Source organism: Copidosoma floridanum, unplaced genomic scaffold (genome assembly GCF_036245765.1).
Source record: "Copidosoma floridanum isolate Cflo_tuat_1 unplaced genomic scaffold, Cflo_Japanese_pri ptg000006l, whole genome shotgun sequence".
Lineage (NCBI taxonomy): Eukaryota > Metazoa > Arthropoda > Insecta > Hymenoptera > Encyrtidae > Copidosoma > Copidosoma floridanum.
The window spans coordinates 23,323,919-23,340,357 of NW_028321883.1; the positions used below are offsets into that span (position 1 = coordinate 23,323,919).

Sequence of the window (16,439 nt, forward strand, 5' to 3'; positions counted from 1 at the left end):
GGGTTGAATCAATTTTTAATCCTTTTTTTGTACTACACCCAAACGAATCATTAAGTTAAAAGTATATGACAAAATTTAAGTAAATTTTCCGTTAATTTATGTAAATTTTGTAGATAAGACTCCTTTATTGGCTAAAAGACCATCGAACGTATTTTATTCCTCATTTCCGTAATAACCAAAGCTGATAAAGTAAAATTGCATAAAGGGTAAATATTTTAACGTCAAGTTCTATATTTATTTCTAAAGTTATCCTATAACGTTACACTTGGTAAATCTAGATAGCAAAAATTAAAATGGTCCCAAATGTACGAAGGTACGGTGATTATAAAATTAAATATATTCCAATCAATCAAGGACAACTAATGGTAGATATTTGAAAAAGTCATATGCATCCTCGAAACTAACCTGTGAATGCATCAATTGCTAGGATCATGTTTATATTTATCGTCTCCGTAACATCGCGGTATACCAACTAAACTTTTTTTAGGAACTTTCTGTAATAAACCTACATCTTAATAACTTTATCGAACAACACTTTGCTCGTTTAAACTCCGTCAAAAAAGTATTGTCATTCACACTCGCAATCGTCTTCGTATACAGTAAAAATTCATCGAATCGTACTCGCTTCCGAATGACTTAAAAAAAAAAAAAAAAAGTATCATAAGCCCATCAGATTTGCCCAGGATTGGCTCGTATTATCGATCAAACCTTTGAGCTGAGCAGCCAATATCACACGACAGAGGAAAGAGAACAGCGCGCACAAATAAACCCAAGGGGATGCTCATGAGGTTATAGACAAAGTCGACAAGTGATCCCGGTATCCACTGCAAGCCCGAACTAGCGCGTACACGTAACGCTTCGATTTCAGCTCGAAAGACATAAACGCGAAGGTAAACGATGCATTATTCGTCGCCAGAATGTATGGCGCGTAACTACCGCGAGCGCGCCTCATTAATATTGATGTCATTTTCCATCTCTGCTTATTCGGTGGAGCTTGGGTATACACTGAAAATCCGATGGCACTTCCGCGAGTCCCATAAAGTCCTTGCTCTCATGACAATCGTACGGGGAGTCCTGGAGTCATATGCCGAGACGATGTTTCATTAAAGCGTTGCCCTACTTCGAGATGTCGAAGAAAATCAGGCTCTCGTTGCCGGGGCTGTTTTTTTTTTTTTTTCCGAACTATACACTGAGAATGTCCAAACGTATATACTAACCAACCTCCACCCCGGAGTGAAAAAAAAAAAAAAAAAAAAAAAAAAAAATCACACCTTCCCCATTATCCTCATCTCCAAACTGGCATCACCTTCCTTTCCTACGGCAAATAATTTTAAATATTAAAATGAACGCGCGCAACAGAGGAAGAATAAAAAAGAGGGCAAGGGAACAAAATCCCTCATCTTTTTTGCATCGCGTGGGTGTATACAATCCCCAAGCCTTCGCCGGGGCGCACCAGAAAAACCACTTTGCACCGTTAGCGCGGCGCGTGCGTTCGGATGCATTATTTATGGGCGCAAGCCCCGTAAGAACGCAAATATACTTACTTGTAGGTATACTAATCCTAAAGTGGCGTGTCTCGCGGCTGGAGAGCAAAGTCTATACTTGTTTTCGTCCTTCTTATCTATCTCTCTCTCTCTCTCTTTTTTTGCCTGGCGGTGTGGGAGTCGAGGAATCAAAGCCGGCTGATGTTCGAGGATGCCGTAGTCGTTTACAACTTGAGGTGTGTGCTCGTATCACTGTGTCAGGGATCTAGTAAGAGAGAGAGTGAGGGTATAGGGTAGGGGGGGGGTCGGAGAGATAAACTCTCGGTTAATTATCGCAATTGTCTTCGGGCAGGGGGTTACTCTTGCATATTGTCAGGTGGCGTATGTGACTGTAGCCTGATGTGCGAGGTGCGAGGCTACACGGACCCATTAGAAATTTAGCCAAAGAGGTTGCCGCTGTATATGCATACTCTGCTGTTGGTGGATGATGAGGATCCAACGGAATACGTGCGACGGGAGGGAGGACGAGATGTAAATTGTTGCACGATTGCAAATAGTACCCAACGCTACGTGGGGCGAAAGTCGATTATTCTCCCTCCGGCGAAGAGTAAAGATGATCGACTTTTGTCCCGAGTAATGTTTGCTTGTTCGAAAAGTCAAGCTGAGCATTATTATGGTTTGCAGTAATTAAAGAACCAACATTTCTTCAACTCGAGTTTAACCGAGTTGGCGCTCTCTTTGGCCGAAGGATCGATATTTATGTCATCGCTTTTGACTTGTTTGTGCATCGAATTTCAGTGAAATATTATTGCATACATTAAGAAACTACGTGGCTGGTATGAAATAATATTTTCATAAGGTACAACTCTCAGCTTCGCAACTTTTGTGGCCGTGGCTATGGTTATTCTACGGTACCTCTCATTCAGACGTCGAACCGTGTTATGCATATACGCATAGTTATGTCCCAAGATATCGACGCGCGTACAACATGGAGAGGGGATTTGGTATCTCCGACTCGGCAATGAGTTTTTAATTGACGTAGCAAACGATGAGTTCGACGCGAGCACGAGCCAAAGCGTGTATGTAGAGAAAAATTCAACGTTACAAGTAGTTATTGACATCCATTGGTTAAACGCGTGAAAAACAACAATCTGTTATCAAGAATGGAGAAGCATAATTCAAATCATGCCTCCCATTTTGACGTGAACGTCGTTCACCAACAGCCACGTTTGAAGTGCAAGCTGTGTCATACGAGTTCCAAGATTGCATCGTACCATAGCTCGGTGAGTTCCGTAGCCTCTTTGTGCGACGTCCACAAGGCCAACTGCTCACGCCGACCGTCCAGGAGCCACGCCAACTCCACGATGTCTATCGAGTAAGTCAATAAAGCCTGTGTGTCTTCTTTGAGACTCCCTCGGAATGGAATTAACGTATTCTTGAATAATCGCAGCTCGATGCATGGCTCGCCATCTTTGTTGAAAACCAACAAGCCGTGCAACATTTGTAAGACGAGCTGTTCTGGCTCCGAGGCGTCCAGGAGTTCAAGAAACTCCGTGGCGGCTGATTGGTCACGCAATCAATTCTGCAGCAGCTGGTGGGAGAGGCCAACGAGAGAACATTTGTATGAGACTGTGATGTATGCACCATCAAAAAACTGCACATCTTGCAACTTCAACGAAGATGAAAAACGATGCGGTAGGTCTTGTCATCATTATACCTTTATGCAGTTTTTTTTTTTGGTACGTTATGTCAATGGGCATGTCTTGTGCGTTAAAATGAAAATCAATGGTGTTCAGTAGCACATTGGTGAATGAAATTAAAAGAATAAAAGTTACTTAAATTCCAATTGAATTGCTCAAGCGGACTGGCCATGCTTGTGCAGTTGCGTTATTGTGATGCCCATTGACGAAAATCAAATGAATCGTGTCGACAAGCGCTTGACATTGGAAAAATATCAAACACAAGACTTGCCTGGCGGAGACACCCCACTGTATACTCAAATAAAAATATGACCAGGACGTATCTATCTGGTCCAACATCCCTCTCGGTTTTACCCAATATAAAACTTATGATTGAATTGCGTAAGAGAAAAATCGCATGATTGTTTTGTTTAGTTTGCAGCCGGACAAACAATGTTGACCACGAGACGTCGCGTTCTTACAACAATGTCAGTTACGCGTACTCTGGAACGCAGCCACCCTGCCATCCAGCCGACTCGTCAATGTCCTTACTCAACGAGAACAATTTTATTCGGAACTCGATGGACTCGGGGGCGATGAATAGTTCTAGGATGGCAGTCTACTCGACGGTGCCAGCCAGTAGGTCCTGTCGCTCACGTGATAACCGTCGATCCTCGGGCTCCACCAGGGCTCGGGACTCCGGAGCAACCGATTCGAGTTGCTGTGGGATGGAAATCATTGATTATTGTAGCAGACAATTTTTGTAAACAACTACTGTATCAATGTCATGTTGGAATGAATAAAACATAACCAATGGAATATAGGATTAATTTACTTGCTTTATTTTCAAAACAATTTTTATAATGTTTGTTATCGTGTCTTTTTACGTCGTCGGAGCGTTTTTAAAATGTTATGTTGAAAAAGAGATGTTTAGTAGTAAAGATTTTGAAAATAACGTGAGCAGATACCGAAACAAACGAACAAAAATACAAGACAAAAATGAGACTGTTGCATTTTTCTATTGAGTATTAATTTATTCTCATTTAAAACAAAACAAAAAACATGACTTTATGGCTAAATGATTCCCATATTTTCTACACTAAATTACTTGTTGCAACTTGTAACTCAGTAATGTGTAGTATCAACCCTTCTAAAAAAGAGAAAAAAAAAATATATATATATATACGTATACATGCACGTATATTTCAAAAAACGCTTCATCAATTATACATGATCAACCTACTTAACCGTGGAAGTGCAATCTATGAATTAATATTTAATATCCATTTTGTTAAAGTTTTCGGAGCCACAGTAATTTTCACCGGATGTACCTAGACTTTTTTTATTAAACCACTTTTTGTAATCATCATGTAGACGTCAGCTAATCTTATGTGCCCCTGAAGCTAAGCTATTTGACTGACGTCTTTTACGATAGTATACTACAAATATTTTTTTACAGCGATATTTTTTGTGGTATCTCTTGGATAAGGAACAATGGTATTAACCACCATTTACGTGATAACTTATTTTATAGCAGAAGTTGTGTCAAATGTTGTAAAATTCCACATCGTTAATTTGATACTATACATATAAATATATGCCGTTGTAATAAGCCCAAATCTTGTATTCCCAATGATTTATTCCTTCAGAACATCATCTCGAATGCTTCAAGCCTATCAACCGCGAAAATAAATCATAAAAATTTTCTTCAAAACGTGACGACCATCACTATACATCTGTACCATCTTAGCAAATGCGCAAAATTTTTTTATATACCCCCTTGATACGTATTTAATAACAATATAACTTAGGTCAGTCACAGGTGACTTAGCAACAAAAGCTACAATTACACCACCACCAACACTCGCAGTCGATACACGTTCGCTACTTCGCTGTAACCTTATTATATCCTTGAACCGCAGTGTATGTGTTACTCGTCGGACGTTGGATGAGCGTAAATATACGAGGCTACCGAGGAATAATGTCCACTATGCTTATTATTTTCAAATAAAATAAAAATTCAAAAAAAATTTCTTTGAATTTGCGTAACATTTGAAGAAAAGCATTAATTTTAATGTCAGGGAAAGATGCATGTACACATACACTTTGCCTGTTGGTATTTCGAAAACTATAATCACAAGTGGTTACAAAACCAATGGAAGGGGTGAGAGTAAAGAATAAAGATGGGTTATTGGGTAATTAATAAATGTATAAACTAATAGCTATATTGGCTGAAAATATATATATATATAATCATTGAAATTAGACGGTTGCGCAATACAACGTAATCAGCACGTACAACAATTATAACACGTGACCAAATGGTGATCACAATAGCGTCCAACCAACCAAATATCAGAGTCTCTATATTAGTCAATCATCAGTCATCGTCAACGTACCGTCCGTCATATCCACAAGGGTACCCACTGCTATCTCTCCGATACCACGCAGTCTCTCTCTCTGATTTCCTCTATCTCAATCTCTTTGGTATCCCCATTCCCTATATATACCTCTGTGTACCTCCTCAGTCTTCTCACCCTCATCACCCGCTCGCTCCAGACTCCAGAGACAACGCATACACCCACACATGTACGGCCTAACTTGCACGCACGCGTTAACGCAAGCAAACTCGGCTGATTACCACGGTGCAAACTCTCTATATGCATGAACCAACCCTTTACACCTATAGCTACTAAATATATATATATGTATATGTGTGTATATATATGTATATGTATACGTACATATGACCACATATATATATATATATATATATATATATATATATATATATATATATATATATATATATATATATATATATATATATATATATATATATATATATATATATATATATATATATATATGTATATTGTAAGCTGTCACAATGCAGCTATACACGCATATATGCTACATGTGTATACGCACGTAGGTGCATGTTTAATTGTTTGACCGAAGTGTACATCATTTTTTAAACAAATTGGAGTGGTAAATATAAGTACAGCCAATATATAATTGTTGTTAAAGATTTAATTGTGGTATTACAGATCTACAAGATCTGAAGATCACTTCCGTCCTCTCCCCGTGTGAACACAAACACCCCCTTATATACCGCCTAGGATGCCCTTCGTCGAATTTTAATGTTGAAGTTAATCGGTGGTGGTAGAAAGCTCCGCCACAAGCAACCGCAAGCAACCATGTAAATGGTATCTCCCTTGCACTGCTATTCCCTTATATGTGCTATATGTGGATTATTACACGACAACATTAAAAGACAGGTGATGATATAGGTATACGAGTGTATCCATGGGAAACATTCCGAATATTAATATTTTTAAATAATATCAACAACAACAACAACAACAAAATTTCAGGTATGTCCTTGAAACTGGGCTTGATTTGTTCGCGATGTCATGTACAATTGGACAAAAATCGTGAACGTGTATTCACGTCATCCAAGTAGTATTACACTGGAAGCTACATGAGTCGTTGATTGCTCCACAGATGTTTGAAATCCTGCACCCTAGTCAGTCTGCTTTTTTTTCAAAAATATAAGTAGAAAAGAGAATAGTGTGAAGTATCAGTGAAAATGGCATCTGAAATTATACTCATTGCTTGCTCAGTTTTAAACAAATGATTTAAAAAAAATGGTTAACTCGAGCATTCACTTATCCTTTCTGTACCCATGTAAGTATATATAATACACACTGTGCGCGGAACTTCCAAGGAGTCCCAACATCAAGAACACCCTTTCCTCCTTTTCTTTGTACCCCAACTTACTCCTCCCGGCAGAGCTTCTGTCTTCGACTGTATAACACGCAGGATTGCCTCGAGGGATTTTTCTGGGACTCTGCTAAGTAAGGGAAAAAGGAGGGAAGCTACTCGCGCGCGGTTAAACAGAGAAAAAGAGCAAGATAGAGCCCCCACCCCTCTCTCTCTCTCTCTCTCTTGCATATTTTACGGTTGCTAAGTGGACGTCGTTTTTTCCTCGGTTTATGTTGACGCGACTTTTTAGCCTTACAACGCATACAACCGCACACTCACGCAAATGAGGTGTGGGTGTGTTCGTGTACGGCTGTTTTTTTTCAACAGAAGTAACAAAGAATATTTTGAACTTTTAAAGTAGTGACATTGTTGTGGGTGTAGCTGTGGAATATTAAAAAAAATTTTCATTTCCTCTAGCTTATTGTTATCTTGAGATTACCACTTGGGATTAGAGACGGTGTATTGTTTTTAAGCTTACATGGATTACGATTTTTTGTTGAAAATAATTAGCGTTTTAATTTTTTATTAAAGTAAAATATTTCGCCACCACGGTGTAGAACATTTACTGCACTACTACATGATTTTTTTTTTTTTTTTACATTGCTGCCTTAGGAGGTTTTAAGGAGTATTTACATAATTTTAAAAACATATATTATTCATTAGAACTTGGAGTACCTATGAAGGAATGATACGGCCCTGGAGATTGAATAGGATATCAATCAATTATGTTAAATACGGCCAAGATGTTGATAGGAAAACTGTTTGAGTCAAAGTTAAAAATTGAATCAACGCCGAAAGCACACCCTCGTGATGACCATAAGTGATTATTTTTTGAATTTCAGAACGGAGGTGGAAGCTCCTGGAAGTGGCAAGGGTGGCACACTGAAATTCACTCAGGCGTTGAAAAACCAAACCAAAGAAGTTGGAAGCGTCGTGCACATGAGATGCGGAATAGTCGGGGATCCATCTCCAAGTAAAATCCGTTGGTTCAAAAATGAAGCTCCGCTCAACGAGGAGCCCAAACGAATCGTTGTGAAGAAAATCAATCCTCAGGTACGTAAAAGACCTTTGTTAAGTATTATGATACTGGACCTTTGTTTTTTCTTTTGTTTTGCATAAATTAATATTAAAATTATCAATTGTAGCATAAATCTTATGTAGTAATAGAAAAAAAAAAAAAAAAAAAAAAAAAAATTACCATTCAACTTTTCTCATAACAAATGTTCCAGAATCACGAGCATGCCGCAAAAAACTTCGCCGGCAGTCACTTGAAAATTAGCCGACTAGACATGAACGATCGGGGATTTTATTCCTGTCGCGCGAACAACGGCAAGGATTCCATCCAGAGCGAGGGTATACTTCAAGTCAGAGCATCACGTCATGGTATGTAAATCTGACGTTTATCTTTCTCATATATATGTATATGCAGCTGAGAAGAAACTCGCTCGTTCCTTCTCTCTTGGCCATGGCGTTTGTCACGTTTGTATTTACATATACGCCGGTTATCCTTTTTTTTCAATAGAGTAATGTTATTGTGGACATTCAAAACACAAACAATAACTTTACCTTTGGCTATCTAATTTTTACTGGATAGTAATTTTTACTGTGGTAACAGTAAAAATCACTGCACTTACAATAACAAACTCCAATAACAGTTGTTGTACAAACAGCGTACAAATAGTAAAGTCTCCAGACGACGCAGTAGTGCCAGTCCAGCACAATAATTTTTCTACTTTTTTTCTTTAATTTGAACTTTAAAATATACATTGAATAGAAAACAATACAAAAATAACTTTATTGTTTTTATGAGGTACCGCGGAAAGATTATCCAAAAATATATGAAGCATGGATAGTCAAAGATTGAAGTAACGAAACTAAATGCAGGGGTAATTTTTTCCAAAAAAACTTAAAAAATACTGAAAAATGTTAACTTTTTAACACTCAGCTCAGTACCACAATAATAAAATACCACGAGATATCTTTATGAATTTGCACTTAATGTAAGTTTGTAATCTTTTTGTTATGAAAAAACAAGACTATAATATCTTTCCTTAACAAAGACGCATCTACGACGCGTAAAAAAGGGTGCGGTCGCAAACTCTTTGTCGTCGTCGTCGTCTCCCCGTTAATCAAGTGTTTTAAGGAAGTACGACTGTTGCTTATGCGATTGCACCGGGACACGCAAGTGAGTAAGTTGTCGTGTCGCTGACGTAAACATGTAATGCGGAGGGTTTCTCGAGTTGGAGGGTAAAAAGAGAAACGACTGCCCGTGCGCACCAGAAAATATAATTAATTACACGTAGGTAATTTTTTTTTCGAGGGTGACTAGTAGTTTTGCACAAAATCATTTTTTTCAGTCTCCTACAGCTGGCGTCTTGTATCTTTAACGAAAAATGGTAGTTTCAATTTGCAATTCTAGTTTTCAAATGAAGCAATTTTATTTTCGAATCGCGATCCAAAAGAGGAAGTAAAAGTAATATTCACTCGATCATACGATTATCACAACAAGATACATGAACGATGCAAAATCATATACTTTAAGTGGGAGAGTAAAAGTCGGAGATAAAAGAGAGAATCTTCCCTGAACAACGTAATGAAAAAAAGAGAAGGTGAAATATGCGAAAGATAAAGAATAAAGGGCACGAACTTTGGGCGGGGGGCAAGGAAGGGAGGGGATACTTTATAGTTAGTAATTTATTCTAGCTCCCGGAGAAATTTTTTTTTTTTTGCTCTCCTTTCCATGCGATGCAATAAAAGAGGCTACGCAATCGCGGCGGGAGGCCGAGGCTCGAGCACTCGTAAATAAATTGTTTTCTTGAGCCCAATTTATACTCGTAATATATACAAGTACTCCCAACTGCATAATGACTCACGCGTTTTCGCGGGTAGGTACAATTATTTTCAAAGTCCCGCAGTTTTCACGGGGATGGGGAGGGCAAACGGGAAAGGTATACGAGGAAAGTTGCTTCGCCGAGGCAAGACTGTTGCGCGCAATAATCCTTCGGAAGGGTTTTTTAATGGAATTCCCACGAAATTTCATAGAAACGAGGAACCTAATGACGCTTTCGAATTAAATTTTGGACGGAAACGCAAAACGATTTGCGTATCGATTCGTTGGGGGTTGAGTGACTATATTTTTCTATCTTTTTTGCTCGTCTTCACTGAGAAAAGTACCCTAGATTCCGGATGGGAGCTGCCTGGGAAGAAAAAGAGAAATCAATTCAACTCTACTGTATAATATCAATCAGGTCGCAATGAGAAAGGGGTCGGCATGTGGTTCAACAGAATACGCTAAGTGATTAGGTTGTATCTACGTGCATGCATTTTTTTTTTTTTTTTTTTATACATATATATATATAAAACAAACTGAAATAACCATACTTACCAAATGATACACGTCAGTCAACGATCAATCAAATAATATTATTTATTGAATGTAAAAGTGAATGAGAAATCCTTGGGACATGTGTTTCATTTCCATCGGCGAAAACGCGGGCATTCGAGAGATCCCAATCTACCAGTGACTGATGACTGGGCGTTCCCACGAAGATTTAATTAAGATGAAAAGTCATCGCCCCGAATCTCCCAGCGAATGGTAATTAGCAACGAAGAAAAGCAACAAATTGCCACTCAACTTGACTTAATAGTAACAAAATAAAAAAAAATAAATAAAAAAAAATAAAAGATTGACAATCCATTATCGCATCAGGCAAACGGTAATTTTTCCCTGAAAGCGCGCTTTATTGTATCACCCACCCATATATGTACGTATGTATATACATGGACTTTAATATTAGCCCCACGTGTCGCGAACCGGCGACGTCCCGGGGAAAAAATTAAAAGGAACCCCGCGCGGAAAAGGGGTTTTCCGGCTGGGGATATGGCCTTTTGCACACACACGTATACAAACGCAAAGCAGGTAACTACAGGCGCCAGTGTAACGGTCTGGGCGGGGACACAGAGTCGTCGTCGAGTCTCCCCTCGAGGCGACGTCTTCTTCCTCCTCCTCCTCGCCGCAGCCACTTCGTCTTCTTCCCTCTCGTATAATATATATATTACACGTATACACAGGTATAATCGCGCGGTATGCGCCTCTCCCTTTCAGCTGTTTCGGCCTTCTCTTTCGCGTCTGGCTAATTTTGGCGCTTCAAGCTGCTCCCTCCACGCCTATATACATACATACATACATATATACACACCACGACCCTCAGGGAGGAGGCTAATAAAGTCGCGAGCGCGGCTGTGTACAACACGGGCTGTTTGATTTATATTGTCAAACGTGTAGAGAGGGACTCGGAGTACATGTTTTTTCCCCTACAGTAATAGGATTTTCATTTTGTTGGGATTGTAGTTGGTTTATCGGTTTGATTGAATTTTACTCCCTGCATATTTTATTTGCGGACAAGTTGGGCGCTCGTGTAATAGGTGTACTCTCGTGAATTTCGTCAATGAATGGGTCGGCAGTGGCGTGTGTGCCCCTCGAGGAATCAAAGCGATAAAGTGTCGGAATTTCCCGTGGACCAGCTCAAACGGACAACTGCGTTTGTAGACCAACCATACCATAACTAGGTCATTATCGGTGAATAATAAACATATAAATATACGTTTTGATTTCCATTTTTTCACATGGGGGAACGAAAAAAAAATATTTCGGGGATAGAGCGCACGAAAGTTTAGTGTCACATCAAGTATTTGCTTCTAAATAAAGTGCTTTAAACTGGATGATTTTTGTTTTATGTGAAAATATAGGAAAAAAATAAATAAATAAGTATATGTAATATTTTTTGATAAACAGAAGGGAAATTCCTTCAACTACCATGCAACACTCCCGTTCCAGACGCTGTACCTAATTGTGAAATTTTATTAATCTAGCCATGCAGTTAAATGGAAAACCAGTCCTATAGGGGTTGAAAAACACGCGGAAGCCCTTATTTCCATGGAAGTAACAAATATAAAAAGTACACAAGCAAAGAGCCATCGTGGTATCGGGACCCGGGGGGCACAATATCACCGAACCAAGTGTTATTACGGCGTACGCCCCCCCCCCCCTTACGCACACCTATGAGCGCCAGTGTGTAGCAGAAGGTCGTCAGCGTTTTCCCTACTCCGATACGCGCTCGGGTCTCCCTTCGGTGAGCGTCCGGTCTCCAATCGGCCGTCCCCTGGACTCCCCGGGCGAAATGACCGCGGGCCGTTAAACTGCGCGAGCGACAATTCGATGGGGCTGGTGTTCCCGCAGCCCGGGGTGTAGCCCTTATCGGGCGCTCGCACGGGGATCGAAGGGTGTAAGGCTCGCCGATGGTTGTCTCTTTTGCTCGAGTTGTCGGAGTTATACGGTGTGTGGGGGAGACAGGTGTGCGCGTTATGAATACGGTTATGCGCTTGGTTGAACTGAGCTTCGGCGAGGGGATAAGGATGGTGCGAGCAGGGGAGTGTTGATTTTTTACATCATTTTAATCGTCAAAATGTATTATTTCACCGTAGGAATAAGCAAACGATCTCATCGAGAGATTCGTAAGGGTGGAAAATCGTATATTTTATGCTACGCGAGAAAGCAAAACTTATTGCAGGTACACTCAATGTCAAACAAATTTTTATTTGACAAACATACTTGAAAAAATATACCGACACTTGTTTTTGGGCTGCACGTAAAATATTTGGATCTTTAATTTTCGAGAAATCGTTTTGTCACTCGTTTGCAGTTCACTGTTATACTCCGTTTTTTAGTTATAAACAATAGGATTATTGTACAAAAATTATTTTTCTACTTTATTAAAACGCTTTGAAAAAATTATGCAAAATGGTTTTCCCAAAACAGCGCATAGAGACGAATTTCACTGAGCTTCACAAACTACCATTTATCCGTCCAAAACGTCACGTAACCATTTTTCCCAGCGTGTATGCGCGTCATAATAAACCAGCATAATTCACTTTGATGGCCGCGGTAATCCTGTCTCGCTCTTGCTCTTCCTCGAGCGCCTACACATCCCGGCCACTAAACTACTACAGAAGTCACGTGTATGATTTATAACGCAGGCGACTTCACACCGTTCATTAGTACCGTGCACCGGCAGTATAAGCGCGATGTGCTTATTACGTACTGAAATCATATTCGGTGTACAGTACATTTACCACGTTCATCAATACACACACGTACATGTATTATATACATACTCTGGAGTTAATCCACTTGCGTCATGCATCATTTGTTGAAGAGGTGGGATATTTAATATTTGGACTTGCTTGATCGAGGCTGGCAACTGAGTCGTCCGGTATGGAACGGCACGCTCGTTAACCAGTGATTTCGAGGTAGGAAATTCGTGAGGTTCATTATGGATGTTATACGTATCGCAGTTGAAAAAAAAAAACTGTATACTTATGCCCTCGACCACGCCGCGTTCAATGCCAAGATGAAAACCACAAACAGAAAAAAAAAAAATATATATATATATATTTATATATGTATAAAGCAAGAAAAACATTTTACCTATGCAGTGCGCCCGAGTCAAATCGATACGGCCGTGGGGCTTTAATCTTTCAAATTGATCCGAAAACTCAGCCTCAACAATGGCCCCCTTATAATCCGACAAGAGTGAAATCCGAGTGTAAGCTCTTTCCGTCGGGATTCGAGGAGGAAGAAAAACCTCATTCCCAAATTGTCAGATTTATCTCGTCTCTCTTTTTTTTTTTTTTTTTCCTTTCTTCCGAAGAATCGGGACGCCGAGTGGGTAACGCACAAAGTAAATTCAACTAATCACCGCAAGAGGTAATCGCTGATGGTTTTCGATCGACGAGCGAGGGAAGAAAAATGGCCTTGCCCTTATCTGGAGGGCGTGAGTGTGGTCGAGAGTACTTCTGCTTTTCGTTTGTAGGAATCTTGGACAGTTGTTTTTTTTTTTTTTTTTTTTTTTTTTTTTCGAGGCAGGATGTCACAAAGTAAGTATAGAGGATAGTCAGTCGTGGTAGTTGAATAAGTAGAGATTCGAGCGAGTGGTTTGCACGGCTTTGTTTTCTGACGCAATCTTTACCTCGCTAATCGATAATTCATCAATCAATGCGTGATAAAACTTTTTTTGATAAAAACGAAATTTCTCTTTAACTTTGCCATCAATACCACCTTTTGACTATATACATTTTATAAAATCTCTATTTTATCTATAAGAGCTCATCATGACTCAAATCGAGTGTCATCATGTGCTTACAATTAACTTTTGTTACATTTTAGTACTCTTAATTAGTATTATTTATTACTATAACTATAACAAATAAAATGCTTTTTTAACACATTTAAACCCCTTTAAAAAACCATAAAGACTATATTTGTGTGAAAAATCTTAATAGAATCGTGCTCTCTACATTTTGTAGCAGGTACTTTAACGTATAATGCATGCAAACTGTTATCAAAATCCTTTTCAACTTTGCAAAGTGCTGAACACGTGATATAAAAAAAAAAAAAATGAAATAAATAAAAAAAAAATCACCAGTAGCCCAACATTATCGAAAATAACTCTTTTTAAGTCCAACGTCACACGCGAAAGCTCTCGACGAGCCCTCCACGTACTCGAACGGGCCACGATTAGACTGACACGTGAGCATTTACCTCACGATAATACAAGCGACTGGGTTATCAAATGGGAGGTCTTGGTTTTCATTCTTTGCTTCTGCCAGCCATTGGTTTATTAAGACAATTAGCGGGTGGCGGCACGCGAGCCTCGATACGGATCTCTACGCGCCAGAGTCACGCCATCGCTCGCCAGAGAGAACGAGCTTTGGGGCTTCAATTTCTGGGAATTATTTTCTCCGGAAAGGAGTACAGAGTGGGTGGATTGCATTTACGAGCTTTCAATTTTTGAAATTTTTCGTTATCGTATATCTATTGCTTTTTTTCGGATTTTTTTGAAAACGATTGACAATATATATATATTGGTTGGTATACATTGAGTATTTTTTCGGAGGAACGATAAGTTTTACCAGTCAACCTCTGAAATATGATTGTTGAGTATGTCCTCATAAAGCCTCATTCAATTGTCTCAGTTATAAAAAAAAAATACTAAATACCAGTGTTCGTTACTTATCTTAAATTACTCGTTATTAAATATAAGTAAAAATTGTTATTTTTCTCATTACTATCTGCATCTATACGAGCTAGTAAAGCCTTGGTTTAATTATATTACACGAGACTCATTCTCACAAACAGCATCAATTAATTACGTTCATCCCATTACCATTTTATCCAAGATAGTACGTTATTTGAAAAAATAAAACTTCAACTCAGATTTTTTCGAAATTCATTGAGTAAAAGTCCCAAGGATGTCGATCACAATGAAAAAGCAACAAATAAGAGATAGGTTGTATATATACAATAAAAAAAGTTGTACCCCGAGTATGTAAGTACACCTACACGCTTGATTTGACGCCCTCGTATTAATTCCAACCGTACCCGCTGCGCATACAACATACCCCACTGAAATGAGAGAAAAAGAGAATCGCAGTAAAGAAGAAAAAGGGTGACATGAGAAAAAAAAAAAAAAAAATCCCACAAGCGCGTGTCGCGTCTTTTCGTGCGGTGAACCACGGGTTAGCTTGCTTGCTCGGTGAACACGGCAAACTGGACGGAGAATCTTTGAAGGGACGAGACGTTTGCGTTTTTTTTCCCCTGAAATGTGTATCGTTGTCTTTGTTAGTAACCTCATATCAAGCCAAAAGTAGAGAAGTCCCAAAGTTCTGCAAGCGAAGATTTATAAAAAAACTAATTTCAACGGGAAATGCAAATAATATTAACAAAACAATAACCACGCATGATATTCGTTCCGTCCAAGTTTCCTAATACTTTTAAATGCGGTCAGTATCATTGATTCCATCGATGTGTCGGCAGATAACATGCGATTGGAAATTTTGTTGGTAGGAGAAGTGAGGAAGATAACAATTTCTCTTTGATGAAAGATCAAACACTGAGCTAATGGCGGTAGAGTGGCATAGATATGGCTCTTTACGAGGTAAAACAGTTAGATCCAAACAAGAACTTATCAAAGTAGGTCATGAAGTGGCATCAAACGTCCCAAGTAGAAGGTCTTCGAGTTGCTGGGAAACCTATTAATATCAGGTCTATGAACTGATGTTGAAATATTTTAAGTTTAAACTTATATATATATATTTTATTTTTGTACAGTGTTTCAATATTACGGATAATGTGTGTTTACCAAGACGCAAAAAATATTTTCTACGGTAAATACGCTAGTTTTAAGAAATGCTCATTTTTTTGATTAATTAATAGGTTGTCAAATTAAAATTACGATTTATGACTTCATACTTTTTGTACTAATAAGATTATTTTTTAATTTGTCACGGTCAAGGTTACACCTCTGTTAATGAGTCAAAAAGTTTTCATCGGAAATTCATTGCTCAAATGATAGGAATGAAAATCATGAACTTTAGAAAAAATCTTGTTCCAAGGAAATGTTTTAAGCTTCTTTTTGAAAAAAATAAAAAGAAGGAGAGAAAACACACA

General features: G+C 38.8%; 2 protein-coding genes across 4 annotated transcripts in view; both read left to right on the plus strand.

Moving 5' to 3' along the window:
* Positions 1-16,439, plus strand: part of Ror (tyrosine-protein kinase transmembrane receptor Ror) — a 41,533-nt gene that overhangs the window by 4,118 nt on the left and 20,976 nt on the right. For 2 of the 3 annotated variants that reach the window (XM_089598862.1, XM_089598863.1), the window contains exons 2-3: positions 7,774-7,984; positions 8,161-8,314. In XM_089598862.1, coding sequence (XP_089454988.1) covers positions 7,871-7,984; positions 8,161-8,314 — 268 coding nt within the window. In that variant the 5' untranslated portion in view covers positions 7,774-7,870. Of the gene's footprint in view, positions 1-7,773; positions 7,985-8,160; positions 8,315-16,439 lie in introns of those variants that run through there. The other variant, XM_089598860.1, reaches the window with a different exon arrangement.
* On the plus strand, positions 2,564-3,993 carry LOC149375604 (uncharacterized). The gene is made up of 3 exons (XM_089598870.1): positions 2,564-2,859; positions 2,935-3,179; positions 3,599-3,993. Exons 1-3 carry the CDS (start codon positions 2,648-2,650, stop codon positions 3,928-3,930), a joined length of 789 nt encoding a protein of 262 aa, XP_089454996.1. The 5' UTR covers positions 2,564-2,647; the 3' UTR covers positions 3,931-3,993.

Coding starts and splice junctions, on each gene's coding strand:
- LOC149375604 (XM_089598870.1), top strand. CDS start 2,648: ATGGAGAAGCATAATTCAAATCATGCCTCCCATTTTGACGTGAACGTC. Junction 2,860..2,934: donor AACTCCACGATGTCTATCGA/GTAAGTCAATAA, acceptor GAATAATCGCAG/CTCGATGCATGGCTCGCCAT. Junction 3,180..3,598: donor CGAAGATGAAAAACGATGCG/GTAGGTCTTGTC, acceptor TGTTTTGTTTAG/TTTGCAGCCGGACAAACAAT.